Below are 15,736 nucleotides of genomic sequence, written 5' to 3'. Positions count from 1 at the left end.
ACGTCACGGTCCTTGATTTTAATCTATTCATAAAGGGCTTTTGAACTGCTCTTAGTCTGACCTGTCACCCAGGACCTGTTTGCCTTGGGAGACCCTACCAGGGACATATAGCCCCCGACAACATAGCTCCTAGGATCACTCGGGTACTCAAACCCCTCCACCACAATAAGGTGGCGGTTCAAGGAGGGGCTTTAAAACTGTGACTCAAGAAAAGTCAATGGCTTTCAGCCTGCTGACACATAGCAGAGAAAATCAACAGCACTCACCCAGCCAGTCTCTTTCTGGGTGAACTGAAATCCTTATTTTACAGCTTCAGGGTTATGTAAGGCCATTTTCCTGCTTTAGCTCATTTCAAATATTTACCCATGACCCTAACCCTGGAGCTGAGTGTGTGACATCTTATTTACTGAGAGTTTAAATGTAGGTTTGTAGCTCACAAACCTTTGAACGATGTTGTTTGTCACTCTCCTCTCTCAGCTGTCCAAATAAATGAAAAACATGGGTTAATGGTTTGCATATCTGATTCACAGAGCAAAGCATCTTTTATATTCAGTGCATCCCAGCAGCAGCCCTTCGATATCAGCACATTTGTTTGACAAGAGACACAAAAGGCGAGATCCAATAGGACGCCGAGCTTTGATCAGTGGGCAAAACGCTGCTCCGCTCAACGGGCCTGACCAGCAACAACAGTGATAAACTAACCTGTTCTGACGATGCGTATTCATCGCTGGAAAAAGAAGCAACAGGGGTTTGTGTGTGAGAACAGACTGCTGATGCTCAAGTAATGGTGATATTCTGACTCAAAGATTTTCACTGCATCAAAAAAGAAACTCTCTTTAATGTAGAAACAATAAATGATGAGGTCTGGTGATTGACAAACTCGTCTCAAACTTTTCTGATAATAAATGCAAGTAATTTTTAAGGGAGAAAAACAACATCCATTCTCAAATGTGAGGACACGGCTTTTCTTTGTCTCGTGTGATAGTTAAACATAATTTTTATGACTGTGTTATCTTGGAATTTTACACAACACAAAACAGCACACTGCAGGACAGAAGACAACAATGAAGACGACAGACATTTATAAAAGAGACAACAGGTTTTACATTTGGTTTGTGCATATGAAGATGTAGTAGATGAATAAATAGGGGAAGAAAAAATTTAAAAGATTAAAAGGAGTAGTGGGGTGGGGTGGGGTTAAATCAGCAAATAAATAATTTCCACCCTGAACCACAAGCATCAGAAAAAGAGACGCAGGTCGCCATGCTCACTCACCTGGGAAGATTCATCATAGTTGGGGTCCCGTGCATCAGGCTCTTCATCTTCATAAACCATCCCAGCAGCCCCCCAGACTCCTTTACCACCTGCCCCGCCTGCAGACCAAAAGGTTAGCTTATTAATAAAACTTGTGGACTGATTTAAAACGGGTCATTAAACACACGTTTTCAACCAAACTGTTGCCATTATCAACATACGGTGCATATGTACAAAACAGATACCAAGAGTTTCTCAGCGTTTCATGATCCGAGCCGTTTTCCTTCCCACTCTGGCAGTTGAAGCTGTAACCTAAAGGAAGCCTACGTCTTCAACGCTCCTCTGAATTACAAAACTAAAGTTTCTTTCGTGCCGTATAAAATGTGTTACTCTGCCTTTAAACCTGTGTCTGCAAACTGTACCTTTTTTTGGAAGGCCCCTGCCCTTGCCCGTTCTGGATTTGCGGTCATTGGTGTTGACTTTGCCCTTTGGGCTGTGTGGGTCACTTCCTGCCACCTCTCCCGACTCAGAAAGGGACTCACTGGCTGAGTTGCGGGATGAGGACTTGCGCAGGCGGCGCTTGGCTTTGGCTTTGAGCCGCGCCTCATGGAGCGCTTTTTCCTGGGGCGTCCAGTTCCCGTTCACCTCTGCCTCGTTCAGCACATCGTCGTCGTCACTGTAGGGATGGTTAGCCTCAGCCAGGTTGTCATCTAACAAGAGCGTCCCTGAGATCCAAGAGGTCAAACTGTTAATTTGCTGGTAACAACTTGGTTTGTGTTGTGCCACAATGAGACGGTAATAAAAGCTGTAAACTATCTTTATTAAGCACAAGTGACTTGAGACATTAAACTGGACATTTTATTGATACACTAAATGGCCCAAAATATGTGGACATTCTATTGCTCTCAATTTGTTCTTGTTTTGGACCAGGTTGCTAAATTCAAATTAAAGTTGGTGATAATGCTTCAACAAACAGTAATATTTAAGGCAACGGTTTGGCAAATCACCGCAGTCAGGTTCCAGATGTTCTGGAAAGCCGCCCTAGAAGAGCAAAGCCCGTTATATGTCCAACAGTACTAATGTAATAGTAACATTCCTAGGCTAATTCAGATGCATCAGAGAAGGATTTATCTTTGTTGTGCTTGAGAATTGATCTCAGAAGTAAATCTAAAACCTAAAACAAAATCTGATGAATATTGTGTGTTTAAAACCAATTATCTGCTCTTATGGGATATAAGAAAATGGGGTAAATTCCAATTCCCTTAAACGTATCCATGTTTCAGCTGTAGAAGACGTCGTCTCGGTCTGTAAAAGTGTCCGCTGTAAACCTGAGAGGCGGGGTACACCCTGGACAGGTCACCAGTCCATCACAAGGCTGACAACCACACACACACACCTAGGGTGCTGTGAGACCACAGTGCTAACCACTGCTCCACTGTGCCGCCCCAAGTAAGATGTGCAAAAAGAACATGGGAGTAAATTGGAACTGAGAAAATGTGCGTATTCAGACAAGAGACCTTTCTTTTGATCCTTCACCTTAAACATCCAATCACCTACTAGTTTCTGATAAAGGGATGTGATAGCTCATAAATGACTACTGCTCTCAATGCATCCTCACTCATGGCCCCCTTTCTTCCCCTCCTCACAGACTCGGTGTAATCTTCATTTATATAAATATTAGATCCTTTAAGCTTCTTTGCTTGTTGCAATATGTGTGCCTTATCTTTCTCTTTCATCAACTTTACCATCACCGCCCTCGGACCACGATCAGAAGGTTTCCCGACTCTGTGAGCCCGCTCCATCTCAATTTCTTGATGAATTTGCAGTTTATTCTTTAGAATCTCCTTCACTTTACATTCCGCTTCCATCCAACTTTCTCCAGCTGTCTCCTTGATTCCCTCAAAGATCACGTTTTTTCGCTTGGACTGTGCTTCCAAATATTCCATTTTATCCGTTATAGCTATTAAACTCTCACAGGTTTTGTAGACGTCATTCCTCGTCTCCTTGGTTTGTATTTTCTGTTCACCCATGGCAGCTTTAATCACATCCACTTCTCGCTGGGTAAACTGCAAACTCGTTTTTATCTCCTGTATTTCTCTGGTCACCTGCACCTGCAAACAGAAAAAGATGGCTGCTGCGCATAGACATGTAGTGTGTCAGAATCCCTGTTTCCATGTTGTTCCTACTTATGCCTTATATCTGATCCACTTTTGTCTTCTTAAAGCTTAGGGTTTGTTATTTTTTTGCTCAGCAGCTTTTAAAACTTTAACTCTGGGTTTTTCAATTGGTTGGTTGTTCATCATACCACTGGTTGCTTTTAGGCATTTTTCAGTCTTTTGTAAATAAAAAAATAAAAAAAAAGATTTATGAAAGCGAGGCCTTCACCTCATGCAAAGTACACCCATGGATGTAGTTGGGGCTCACCATACTGGCATTTTATAGCTGACAGATAATTGCTGTGGTACCAAAACTTTATGGATAAAACTCATGCTCTAGAATTTCCATCAGTACTTAACCATGAACAGACTATTCTGACAGCAATTGTTTGCGTATACCAAACCAAGGAAATTTTACAGTGACTTGATTGTCCTGTAGTGAATGAAGCACCCTTAATCTATTTATCCTTACACCCCTACTTTAATGTCCTTGTTTAGTATAGTTAATGACCTAGGATATTTTCTCACCTTCAGCAACGAGAAAGAAACTATTTGAAATTGCCAGGACATTCTCAGAAAGGACAAAGCGGAGAAGGTCAAAAAGGAGGACGTTCCTGAAGCACCATTTGTATCCTTTGGTTCACCATGGTCACATTATCCTTTTTTGTTGTTGTAAGGTAGTAGTAGTCGCAAAATCTGTTTTATTTACCATGATCATGTGCAATTTAAAATGCAGAAATTCTTTAATTCATTAATGTCAAGTAATTCAGCATTAACACAATTTAATATCTTGTCCTCAATGAGTGCAGTGATCAGGGACATGCATATTGTTTTGTCTTAGTGCTACAGTATTTGTTTTTTCACTGCTTGTGCAGAAACTGAAATCCATATAGAGAAAAGCAGAATCATGACCCTTGAGGATGCATTTACACCTTTAATGACTTAGATCATCTATTTAGAACACTTCAGTACTCTATCAATACCATTGTTGTTGAGGTTGCTGGTGCTCACATACATGATCAACCATAACAGTGATGTGTTTGTCTACTTCAATGAGTCTGTGTTGTTCTCAACTAAGCTTCTTTCCAGATTGGGGTCAGCCAACTCTACAGCTAATCTTCTTGACGATGTAGAGGGAAACATCAATGGTAAGAAATGCATGTCACCCACTCAGTGTAAATCATTTTTGTTTTGTCTTGCTATGCCATAGATCAGTGGTTCCTAACCGGTCTACCTTCAAGGTTCAGATGTTGCTTTGTAGCCTAACACCCCTCCAGTACATTTTTTTTATCCATCCATTCAGAGGAGACAGAACTAATCACTGAGCTACATCTCAAGTTTAATTCACAAAATGAAAAGTAAAATAAGCGCAGTTGCTTACCTGAGAAGCATTGCAGCTGTGCCTAAAAACTCTGTGAAGTGAGATAATCCTATGTGGGTTTTTTTGTGTCTTATGTCATGAAATGTGATTTGGCAAGTCATTTGCTGTAGATTTGCCTTGCTCCTCCTATGTAGAGTGTAGTCTTATTTTAATTATATCGTCTTCTGTGTACATACATCTGTGTCATTCTTACAAGCACCAGACCCACTTGCATAATGTTGAATTTGAGAGCTAAGCATGGGAAGTGCAAGTAGTTGTACTGTTGTTGGCTACTTTGGCTTACTACCTCACCTTAGTAGATAAAATTAATTTTTGATGTCAAAGTAACAGTTAGCAAAAACCTATATGTACTCTATCTAACTGCTTTACCATCACTGCTTTACAATGCATGAATTCAATTTTTTCAATTAAATTAATTTGTATAGCTCCAATTCACAACAACAATCGTCTCTGGACACTTTACATAATAAGGTCTAGACCTTAGACTAGTATAGGGAAAACCCAACAACCAACTCTCTTTAACTGACAGACCCAGGCTCTTGGAGGGTGGCTTTCTGCCTAAACCTGGTGGGGTGAGTGGATAGAGGAGAGAGAAAAGAAAAGCATGAGGATACAACAAACACAACAACAAACAGAAACAATGGGCAGGTTGATGTGGCTAGTGACTGCTCATCAGAAATGTGGAGCTGCAGAGCCAGGGATACCTGTGGAAAGGTACAGGGAGGGAGGCCACCAAACCTATCATAGAATGCGTGTCAATAATTTCATTAATTCTCAATCCTTTCAGAGGCACCATTGCATGGGTACAAACAAAGGTGATCCTGTTGACTAGAAACCACTCATACAGTTAAATAATATTCTCTGTGCAACAGGGCGGCTCAGGCCCCCGTTTGCTTGCAGTTACTAAGATGTCTGTCAGTCATATCCCTGTTCAGCCTCACTACTCATTATGGTGCATTGAAATATCAGAAGATATAATATGCTGAGTACCTTTCTACCCTCCTTCACTGTGCTACTAGGGTTATAATTAGGGCTGTAAAAGTTAATGCAGTAATAATGAGTTAATGCAAGTTTCTTTTAATGCCACAACGTTTTTTGACATGCAACTAACGCACGCATATTATGTGATTTTGATCCTGGGCCTGCCCTGTAGTTTGTGAAATCAGGAAGCAATGCAGCAACTGAAATTAGCAGAAATGGATAAAGAAAAGGTCTTTTGAATGGTAAGTTCAGCTTCTAAGCCCTGCCAGATGGTTCTCTTAACAAGATCAAAGTTATTTGCATTTCTTGTCGATGTGAATCGAGTTAACAACGGAGTCTGTTGAGTCTCAAATACAACAGACTAGCCAAGCACACAGCTGATGCAGAAAGCTTTCCTCCACGCCAAAGGCAGACCATGCGAGACAGTTTGCAATGGAGATGCCTGGACAATTATACAAGCAACAAACTTTCTACAGTGATATCTAAATGGGTGGCTACATCTTGCAGGCTGATTAACATTGTGGAGAACCAGGGTCTGCTTGAAATAATTCACATTGCAGTCAAATTGGGGAGGAGACAGTGGTGTGGTGGGTAGAGCAGTCGTCTCCCAACCAGAAGGTTTCCCCTGATGGTTAGAGCCATCGGTTGAGGTGGCGCCGCAGATGGCTGCCATCGGTTCTGTACCAGAAATAAATTCCTTGTGTGTAACATACTTGGCCAATAGAAAGTCACTTTCGGCTTTTCCCGTTTAGAGGTCGCCACAGCAAATCATCACACTGACGACTCGCATGTTGACATTTGGCACGTGTTTTACACCGGATGCCCTTCCTGACGCAACCGGGATTCGAACCCGGGGCGCCACGGCGAGAGTGTTGCACATTAACCACCAGCCTACCAGGGACGGTAACATACTTGGCCAATAGAGGTGATTATCCTTATCCTTATATGAGGTTTTTTTTGAGAGGCACCACTGTAACCAAGATACACAACTTGTATGAAGACGAGAAAGCTACAGTGGAGGAGGCGTTGGGATAGACAAACACGGTTGCGCTCACTGGAGTATGGTAATCACAGTTACCTTGGGATCCCTTTAAGGTGCATTTAGAACCAGTGATGGAACAAGTAGTCAGATCCTTCACTTACATAAAAGCAGCAATACAGCAGTGTAAAAACACCCTGTTACAAGTACTGCATTAAAAAATGTTAAGTAAAAGTACGAAAGTATTAGTATCAAAACATAAATTACTAAAAGTACTCATTATTGCAGAATGACACATTTCACATTCCTTTATATTGTATTATAATTACTGATGCATTAATGTGTACATTGCATTTAATGCTGCAGCTGGCAAAGAAGGAGCTAGTTTATAAGAATTTAATTTGAAATACTGCTGAGTAGCTTGTGAATTTCACCATAGATCACTGAGGTCTTATACTGTATTTTTTCTATTAATCTGGTTATGAGAAGTAACTAGTAACTAAAGTTACAAAATAAATGTACTAGAGTAAAAAAGTACAATATTTGCTTCTAAAATGTAGTGAAGTTAAAATGTGCCATCTTCTGGATGTTTGGAAATTTGGCTGCACTTAATGAAGCATAAAACTCATCCAGTTTAAGAGAGCTGAACTTCTCCTTTAAGACGGCGTCACATTGGAGATCAATCAGTTCCAACTGCAACTCCTGTGGCGCCGTTTCAGGGTTTTGTGTGAAGGGATATGACACCAGTTGAAGTGACTTGTCAATTTTTCCAAATTCGGAGAGCCGATGGCAGAATTCTCCATGCAGGTTGTCCAGTGATTTCTTTTAATTTTTCACATGTCGAGGGGCCTCTTTCACCATAGCCAGTGTGGGGAAATGAGCGAATGACTTATTTGACATTTGCTTTGAGAATAAAGCTAGCTTGGTTTTGAAGGCTCTGACGTTTGTGAACATTTCGTGCACAAACTGATCTTTCCCTTGTAGCTTCACGTTCAACTCATTCATATGTATCAGTATGTCCCCAGCAAAAGCTAAATCACAAAGCCGATCTGTGTCACTCAGCTCAGGAAAATCATCAGCTTTCTCAGGTAGCTCCAAAAATGAGCTAAGCTCCTGTTTGAGCTCCCACACTTGTTGACATACTTTCCCCAAACTTAACCAGTGGACATTAGAGTGATAAAGCAAGTCCTAGTGATCAGCGTCAGTTTCTTCAAGAAACTTAATAAACTAACGATGCTGAAGTCCCCTTGCTCGAATAAAGTTAACGAGCTTTACAACTGTCTTCACTATGTGGTCAAGCTGCAATACAGATTTACACAGTGCTTCCTGGTGGATTATACAGTGTAGGAAAATTACCTTCTGCTTAGGGTTGTCCTCTTTCACCCTCTCCTGGATTCTTTCAAGCAGCCTAACATTTTTCCAGTCAGATTTGGCGATGTGTTAATGTTGGCAAGCGTACTCCAAGGTAGCTTGTGCCTCTCGATGACCACTGACACTGTCATACAAGTCCTCTCCCCGCATTTTCCCCTTTAGGGATTCCATGGCCAAAAACTCCTCCATTATCTCAAAATTGTCATTAATCCCTCTGATAAAAATTAAAAGCTGAGCGGTGTCCTTTATGTCATTACTTTCGTCCAGTGCCAAGGAATATAATGTAAATGACTCTGCTTTTTTGTTTAGCTTGCTAGCTAAGTCTTCATCAATTAGCTCAACACGGCAAGTCACTGTCCTGCATGACAATTTAATTTTTTCAAATTTGTTCTTGCTCTCAGGACACAAGGTACTTGCTGTTTCTACCATGCACTCTTTGAGAAACTCCCCTTCGGAGAAAGGCTTGCTGGTCTTTGCTAATTTGAATGCCAGCAAATAACCTGCCTTCATGCTTGATTCTTGGATGGCAGTTTGTTGGATTAAGGTGTTTTGCTGAGCCTGCAAACTAGCTGCCAGCCTCTGAGCAGTAGCCGTCCGTTCTTGCGTTCAAATCAAGTCAATGTATCACCGTGCCACCTGGTGGAACGCCAGGCATTACAGGACAAGGTCAAATGAATGCAGTCATAATTATGATATGATTTGATTTGGGCAATCCTGTATCTTTGGCGGGCCGGATTAAAAGGACCAACGGGCCGGATGTGGCCCGCGGGCCGTAGTTTGCCCACCCCAGAACATAAAGTGAGATTAGTTTGTGGTTAATTGTGAGTTAACAATGGACAATCATGCTTTTAAATTAAATGTTTTAATCACTTGACAGCACTAGTTAATATTATACAGTACTATACAGTATCCACGGCATACATACAGTGCCTTATGAAAGTATTCGGCCCCCTTGAACTTTGCGACCTTTTGCCACATTTCAGGCTTCAAACATAAAGATATAAAACTGTAATTTTTTGGTCTGTTTAAAGCGCAGAGAGCATCATGAAGAACAAGGAACACACCAGGCAGGTCCGAGATACTGTTGTGGAGAAGTTTAAAGCCGGATTTGGATACAAAAAGATTTCCCAAGCTTTAAACATCCCAAGGAGCACTGTGCAAGCGATAATATTGAAATGGAAGGAGTATCAGACCACTGCAAATCTACCAAGACCTGGCCGTCCCTCTAAACTTTCAGCTCATACAAGGAGAAGACTGATCAGAGATGCAGCCAAGAGGCCCATGATCACTCTGGATGAACTGCAGCGATCTACAGCTGAGGTGGGAGACTCTGTCCATAGGACAACAATCAGTCGTATACTGCACAAATCTGGCCTTTATGGAAGAGTGGCAAGAAGAAAGCCATTTCTTAAAGATATCCATAAAAAGTGTCGTTTAAAGTTTGCCACAAGCCACCTGGGAGACGCACCAAACATGTGGAAGAAGGTGCTCTGGTCAGATGAAACCAAAATCGAACTTTTTGGCAACAATGCAAAACGTTATGTTTGGCGTAAAAGCAACACAGCTCATCGCCCTGAACACACCATCCCCACTGTCAAACATGGTGGTGGCAGCATCATGGTTTGGGCCTGCTTTTCTTCAGCAGGGACAGGGAAGGTGGTTAAAATTGATGGGAAGATGGATGGAGCCAAATACAGGACCATTCTGGAAGGCAACCTGATGGAGTCTGCAAAAGACCTGAGACTGGGATGGAGATTTGTCTTCCAACAAGACAATGATCCAAAACATAAAGCAAAATCTACATTGGAATGGTTCACAAATAAACATATCCAGGTGTTAGAATGGCCAAGTCAAAGTCTAGACCTGAATCCAATCGAGAATCTGTGGACAGAACTGAAAACTGCTGTTCACAAATGCTCTCCATCCAACCTCACTGAGCTTGAGCTGTTTTGCAAGGAGGAATGGGCAAAATTTAAGTCTCTTGATGTGCAAAACTGATAGAGACATACCCCAAGCGACTTACAGCTGTAATCGGAGCAAAAGGTGGCGCTACAAAGTATTAACTTAAGGGGGCTGAATAATTTTGCACGCCCAGTTTTTCAGTTTTTTATTTGTTAAAAAAGTTTGAAATATCCAATAAATTTCGTTCCACTTCATGATTGTGTCCCACTTGTTGTTGATTCTTCACAAAAAATTACAGTTTTATATCTTTATGTTTGAAGCCTGAAATGTGGCAAAAGGTCGCAAAGTTCAAGGGGGCCGAATACTTTCGCAAGGCACTGTATATGCAGTATATACACACACATATATACAGTACATATAGTCCTGAACTGAGACTGGGAGTTAGTTCCATAGGAGAGGAGCTTGATAGCTAAAGGCTCTGCTTCCCATTCTACTTCTGTGGACTCTAGGAACCACAAGTAAACCTGCACTCTGAGAGCGAAGTGTTCTTTTGGGATCATAAGGTGATATGAGGTTTTTAAGATACAATGGAACCTTGTCATTAAGGGCTTTGTATGTTAGGAGAAGGATTTTAAATTCTATTCTGAATTTTACAGGGAGCCAGTGGAGAGAAGCTAATATGGGAGAGATATGATCGCTCTTGCTAGTTCCTGGCAGTATTCTGGCTGCAGCATTTTGGATTAATTGGAGGCATTGTAGGGAATTATTGGGACATCCTGATAGTAAAGAGTTACAGTAGTCCAGCCTGGAAGTAACAAATGCATGGACCAGTTTTTCAGCATCACTTTGAGACAGGATGTCCCTGGTGAAGCACAGTTGACTGCTCTGGGCTTCGAGGCATCTGGGATGGACCATCACACAGGGGAAGCATGTATTGTGGCCAAAGGAATCAGTAATTCAGGTCTTTTCTGGAAGGAATGGACACCATGTGCTCTGGAACAAAGACAAAAAGGACCATTCTGACTGTTATCAGCAACAAGTCGAAATGCCAGGGTCTGTCATGGTCTGGGGTTGTGTCAGTGCCCTTGGCAAAGGTAACTTACATGTCTGTGACAGCTCCATTAATGCTGAAAAATACATAGAGATTTTGGAGCAACATATGCTGCCTTCAAGACGACACAGGAACACCCATGCATATTTCAAAAAGACAATGCAAAACTTGTACTGCACATTAGCAAGGCCTGGCTATGGAGGAAAAGCGAGTGAGTGCTGGACTGGCCTGCCTGCAGTCCTGACCTGTCTCCAGTAGAGAATGTGTGGTGCATTTTCATATGCAAATTGCATCAACAAAGACTCAGGACTGTTGCACACCTTAAGACTTGTTTGCAGAAAGAATGTGACAACATTATACCTGACACACAATCACTTGGTGTCCTCGGTCCCTAAATGTCTTTTAAGTGTTGTGAAGATGAATGGAAACTCACACTATGGTAAATTCTTTAGTGTCCCAACTTTTTTGGAATGTGTTGCAGCATCAGAATTGAAGTGTTTTATTTTGAACAAAGAATAAAATTGATGAGGCATCACATCAAATAATGTGCTGCTGTGTTTGTTTTCAGTGTAATACAGGACACAGATGATTTCCACACAACTATTTTCCGTTTTAATTTTGATTTTACATACTGTCCCAAATTTTTCTGGTTTGGGGTTGTAAAACAGTGCTTTTTATCACCTTTGACACCAGAACAGTTTGAGAAATACCAAAGACCTAAGTGCGTAATAGAAGGAAATTAATAAATTAGGGTGTGATGTGTAGTTGTTCTTAATCCAAGATTTACTATTAAGACTTTTGTTTTTTTCACCTTTGACCACACGCATGGCCACAGCTGGTTGTGGTCAGGTGTGGTTTATTGTACTTGTGACCACACTTGCTTTGTGTTAATTGTGTTACAGCAGCTGTGTCCTCGTGTTCTTTTCCGTGTTTTTATGACATTCTGTTCTTATGTGTCTGTTCTTATAGTGTTATGTTGGTTGTTCTCTATTTCTGCTGTAACACAGAAATTTCCCCACTGTGGGATCAATGAAGTACCTACTCTACTCGACTCTAAAAATGAATGAAGAAGCAATCTTTGTTTGTTTTTATACATATCTGTTGTCTGGTGGAACATAACCTTAACGCTTGATTAATGTGAAGGTTCTGAGATTTGGGCTGATAAAAAAAAACATGATTTATTTATTGGAGATGCATATGTAACTTTGTTCATATGTTTTTTGTCTATGCCTAGAGGAAGATGGTCAGCCCAGAAGAACAAATACTCAGGAAGAGAATAAACAAAGCAATGAACTAATATCATGGTAAGATACTCCTCATTTACTTCCAAGATGGGCTTCAAATGAGTCCTGTTCAAAAGATCTTGTTGCAGTTAGCGTACAGAAATCACATGATGGCAACATTTAAGATGCTATGCAAACACAACGCCAAACACTCATACATACAGTCATGGCCAAAAATATTGGAACTCCTGCATTTCTGTATGAGAACACACCGCTTCTCCGAGGAAATTGTTGCAATCATAAATTCTTTGGTATTCTCATGTTTATTTCTTTTGTTTGCATTGGAACAACACAGGGCAGCACGCTGGCGCAGTGGTTAGCCCCACAGCGAGAAGGTTCCAGGTTCGGGCCCCTGGGAAAACACTTGTTTTGGATACAGATTCCAAAATCCATATGAACTAAGTTAAATCTTTTGCAACTTATTTAGTAATGACCAATGATGGATTTCAAAATGTTCAGTGTAACTGATTGCACTTGGTCTATTATTAGCTGAGATATGAAAAACCAGACTTAACAAAACCCTCCCAGCAAAGTGTATGGTGGAGTTGGAGCCCCCTGTTTGTTCAAATAAAGCATTAAAACTGTCATCTCATGGTATAAATTACTTTTAACCATGATTTTTATAATTATTCAATTAGATTTTGTTCTTTTGTAAGACTTTAAACTGCAATATTTAAGCCAAGAGGCATTGATGAGTAAATGTTAAGAAAATCATCTTATATGATTAGAGATTTTTGACTTTACAGATGTTGTATAATATTTTATATTATCACAATCTATATGATTGTTCACTTTATTATTCTGGGTCCCCCCGGGACCTTTCTGTGTGGAGTTTGCAGCACTACGCCGGCGTCGAGTATCCCCCCCCCCCCGCCCGGTGACCCTGTTCAGGGACTAAATGGTAGAAAATGAATGAATGAATGGAACACAAAAACCTGAAGAAAAAAAGCCAAATCTGATATATTCCACAGAGAATTCCAAAAATGGTCTGGACAGATAGAAGAATTTAGGAACCTACTGCCTACTGAAGCATATTTTGCTGAATAATGCTCATCACAGGTTCTGTTTGTTTCCACTACACTCCGCCCACTTTGGAGATGTGTTCTGGGAGCTAAATTTCGCGAACCCACAGGAGTAGAACTAAAATTGAGTAATAGGAACACGAGGGGGAAGGGTGTGCGAACACGCAGAGCAGTCGCAGGGAATTCGCACCTCAAGCACTAGCATTACAAGCATGGTGTGTAAACACACAGCTAACTGTGTGTGTGAGAAGGGTGCAACCTCTCCTCCTCTAAATAGAGACCGACAGAGAGAAAATACAGTGGAAAAACCAAGCACAATAGTCCGCATCAACCCTGGAGGCTATGCTCGGCAGTGATTCAGGGAAGTATGGTGTATACCACTCGTTAGGTTCCAGTAGTGGAACACAACACTAGAGAAACCCTAAACCCACCAAAGAAGGCATTTTTACAACTCATGTCAGCTCTGACACAGAACAGACCAAGCAAGGGCTCATCTTCCCTCTCATAGAAAACACTTGTTTTGGATACAGATTCCAAAATCCATATAAACTAAGTTAAATCTTTTGCAACTTATTTAGTAATGACCAATGATGGATTTCAAAATGTTCAGTGTAACTGATTGCACTTGGTCTATTATTAGCTGAGATATGAAAAACCAGACTTAACAAAACCCTCCCAGCAAAGTGTATGGTGGAGTTGGAGCCCCCTGTTTGTTCAAATAGAGCATTAAAACTGTCATCTCATGGTATAAATTACTTTTAACCATGATTTTTATAATTATTCAATTAGATTTTGTTCTTTTGTAAGACTTTAAACTGCAATATTTAAGCCAAGAGGCATTGATGAGTAAATGTTAAGAAAATCATCTTATATGATTAGAGATTTTTGACTTTACAGATGTTGTATAATATTTTATATTATCACAATCTATATGATTGTTCACTTTATTATTCTTATATCTTGATTTATAAATGGAGCATGGTAAAATGAGTGTATAATGTAAAACACTGAGTAATTAAATTTATATTTAAAAACCCTCATTTTCCCTCATCCCTAACAGAGAAATCTGAGACCAATACTATCCAGGAGACACCTCCTCCATGGGCTCACGTCACAAACTTTTGTCTTTTGTCCATACCTTGTGCCATTAACTTTCTGTTCTTTTGTGCACATTCCTTGTTTTTCCTCTTCATTATAGTGTTTTTGTTGTAACTTTGTATTTTTATATTGTCCCGGCAACAAACCAAGCCAGTGTTATTTCAAATGAAACCATCGCTGTAGAGCTATTATCTTAGCTTTGAGCTGAATCAGTTTTATTTGCAAGTTACTGTATGTACATATACATGTCATTTGTCTCTGCCTTAGTGCCCACTCAAGTGGCTTTTATGCCCTCCGATAATGTATGGAATTAAAGGCCAGATGTCCTTGCTCTTCAAATTATGAAAATTATGGCCTGGTTTTGATGGTTCCTGAACTCATTTTAATCTTGCTGGGTTAGAAGGGAAGGATTTGTAGCCTAAGTGTAGCAGCACTTTATAATGTAATGACTTTAGTCAGCTGAGAAATTCACGTTTCTAACATCATTTGACATGAACAGCAAGCTTGTCTTAAATCTGTTCTTGATCAGTGTAACAAATCAGTCACAAAACAACAGTTCTGGGTCTGTTGATCAGCAAGCGATACTGATATGATCAGCTCTCCACTGTGTCCTCTGTCAGGGAAGGATACCACTTGGTCATGAAGTCAAAGCAGTGCATGTCTGAGTTCTTAAGTCCCTCAGGCAGGCCACAGTCATTAATATTATTACAAAGGTTGCAACTTTAGTTGTCATTGAAACTGTGTTCCCCTCCTTGAACCGCCACCTTATTGTGGTGGAGGGGTTTGAGTACCCGAGTGATCCTAGGAGCTATGTTGTCGAGGGCTATATGTCCCTGGTAGGGTCTCCCAAAGCAAACAGGTCCTGGGTGACGGGTCAGACTAAGAGTGGTTCAAAAGCCCTTTATGAATAGATTAAAATCAAGGACCGTGACGTCGCCCGGCATGGCGCAGCCGGGGCCCCCCCCTGTAGCCAGGCCCGGGGTTGGGGCTCGAATGCAAGCGCCTGGTGGCCGGGCCTCCCCTCACGGGGCCCAGCCGGGCTCAGCCCGAACGAGCGACGTGGGGACGTCCTCCCGTGGGCCCACCACCTGCAGGAGGATCCGTAAGGGGCTGGTGCACAGTGGATTGGGCAGCAGTCGAAGGCAGGGGCCCCGACAACCCGATCTCTGGACACGGAGACTTGCCCTGGGGACATGGAATGTCACCTCACTGGTGGGGAAGGAGCCTGAGCTTGTGCAGGAGGGTGAGAGGGAGCGGG

The 15,736-nt window shown here is 41.4% G+C and overlaps 1 protein-coding gene across 2 annotated transcripts in view; it reads left to right on the top strand.

Moving 5' to 3' along the window:
- The window catches only part of cuedc1b (CUE domain containing 1b), a 51,530-nt gene that overhangs the window by 30,113 nt on the left and 5,681 nt on the right, over nt 1–15,736 (top strand). For both annotated transcript variants that reach the window (XM_020619064.1, XM_020619063.1), the window contains exons 8-10: nt 3,945–4,038; nt 4,500–4,558; nt 12,310–12,379. In XM_020619064.1, the coding sequence (XP_020474720.1) occupies nt 3,945–4,038; nt 4,500–4,558; nt 12,310–12,379 (223 nt within the window). The remainder of the gene's footprint in view (nt 1–3,944; nt 4,039–4,499; nt 4,559–12,309; nt 12,380–15,736) is intronic.

Source organism: Monopterus albus, unplaced genomic scaffold (assembly GCF_001952655.1).
Source record: "Monopterus albus unplaced genomic scaffold, M_albus_1.0 scaffold214.1, whole genome shotgun sequence".
NCBI classification, from domain to species: domain Eukaryota; kingdom Metazoa; phylum Chordata; class Actinopteri; order Synbranchiformes; family Synbranchidae; genus Monopterus; species Monopterus albus.
The sequence above is the reverse complement of the archived record's forward strand: the minus strand, read 5'-3'. Positions and strand labels throughout refer to the sequence as shown.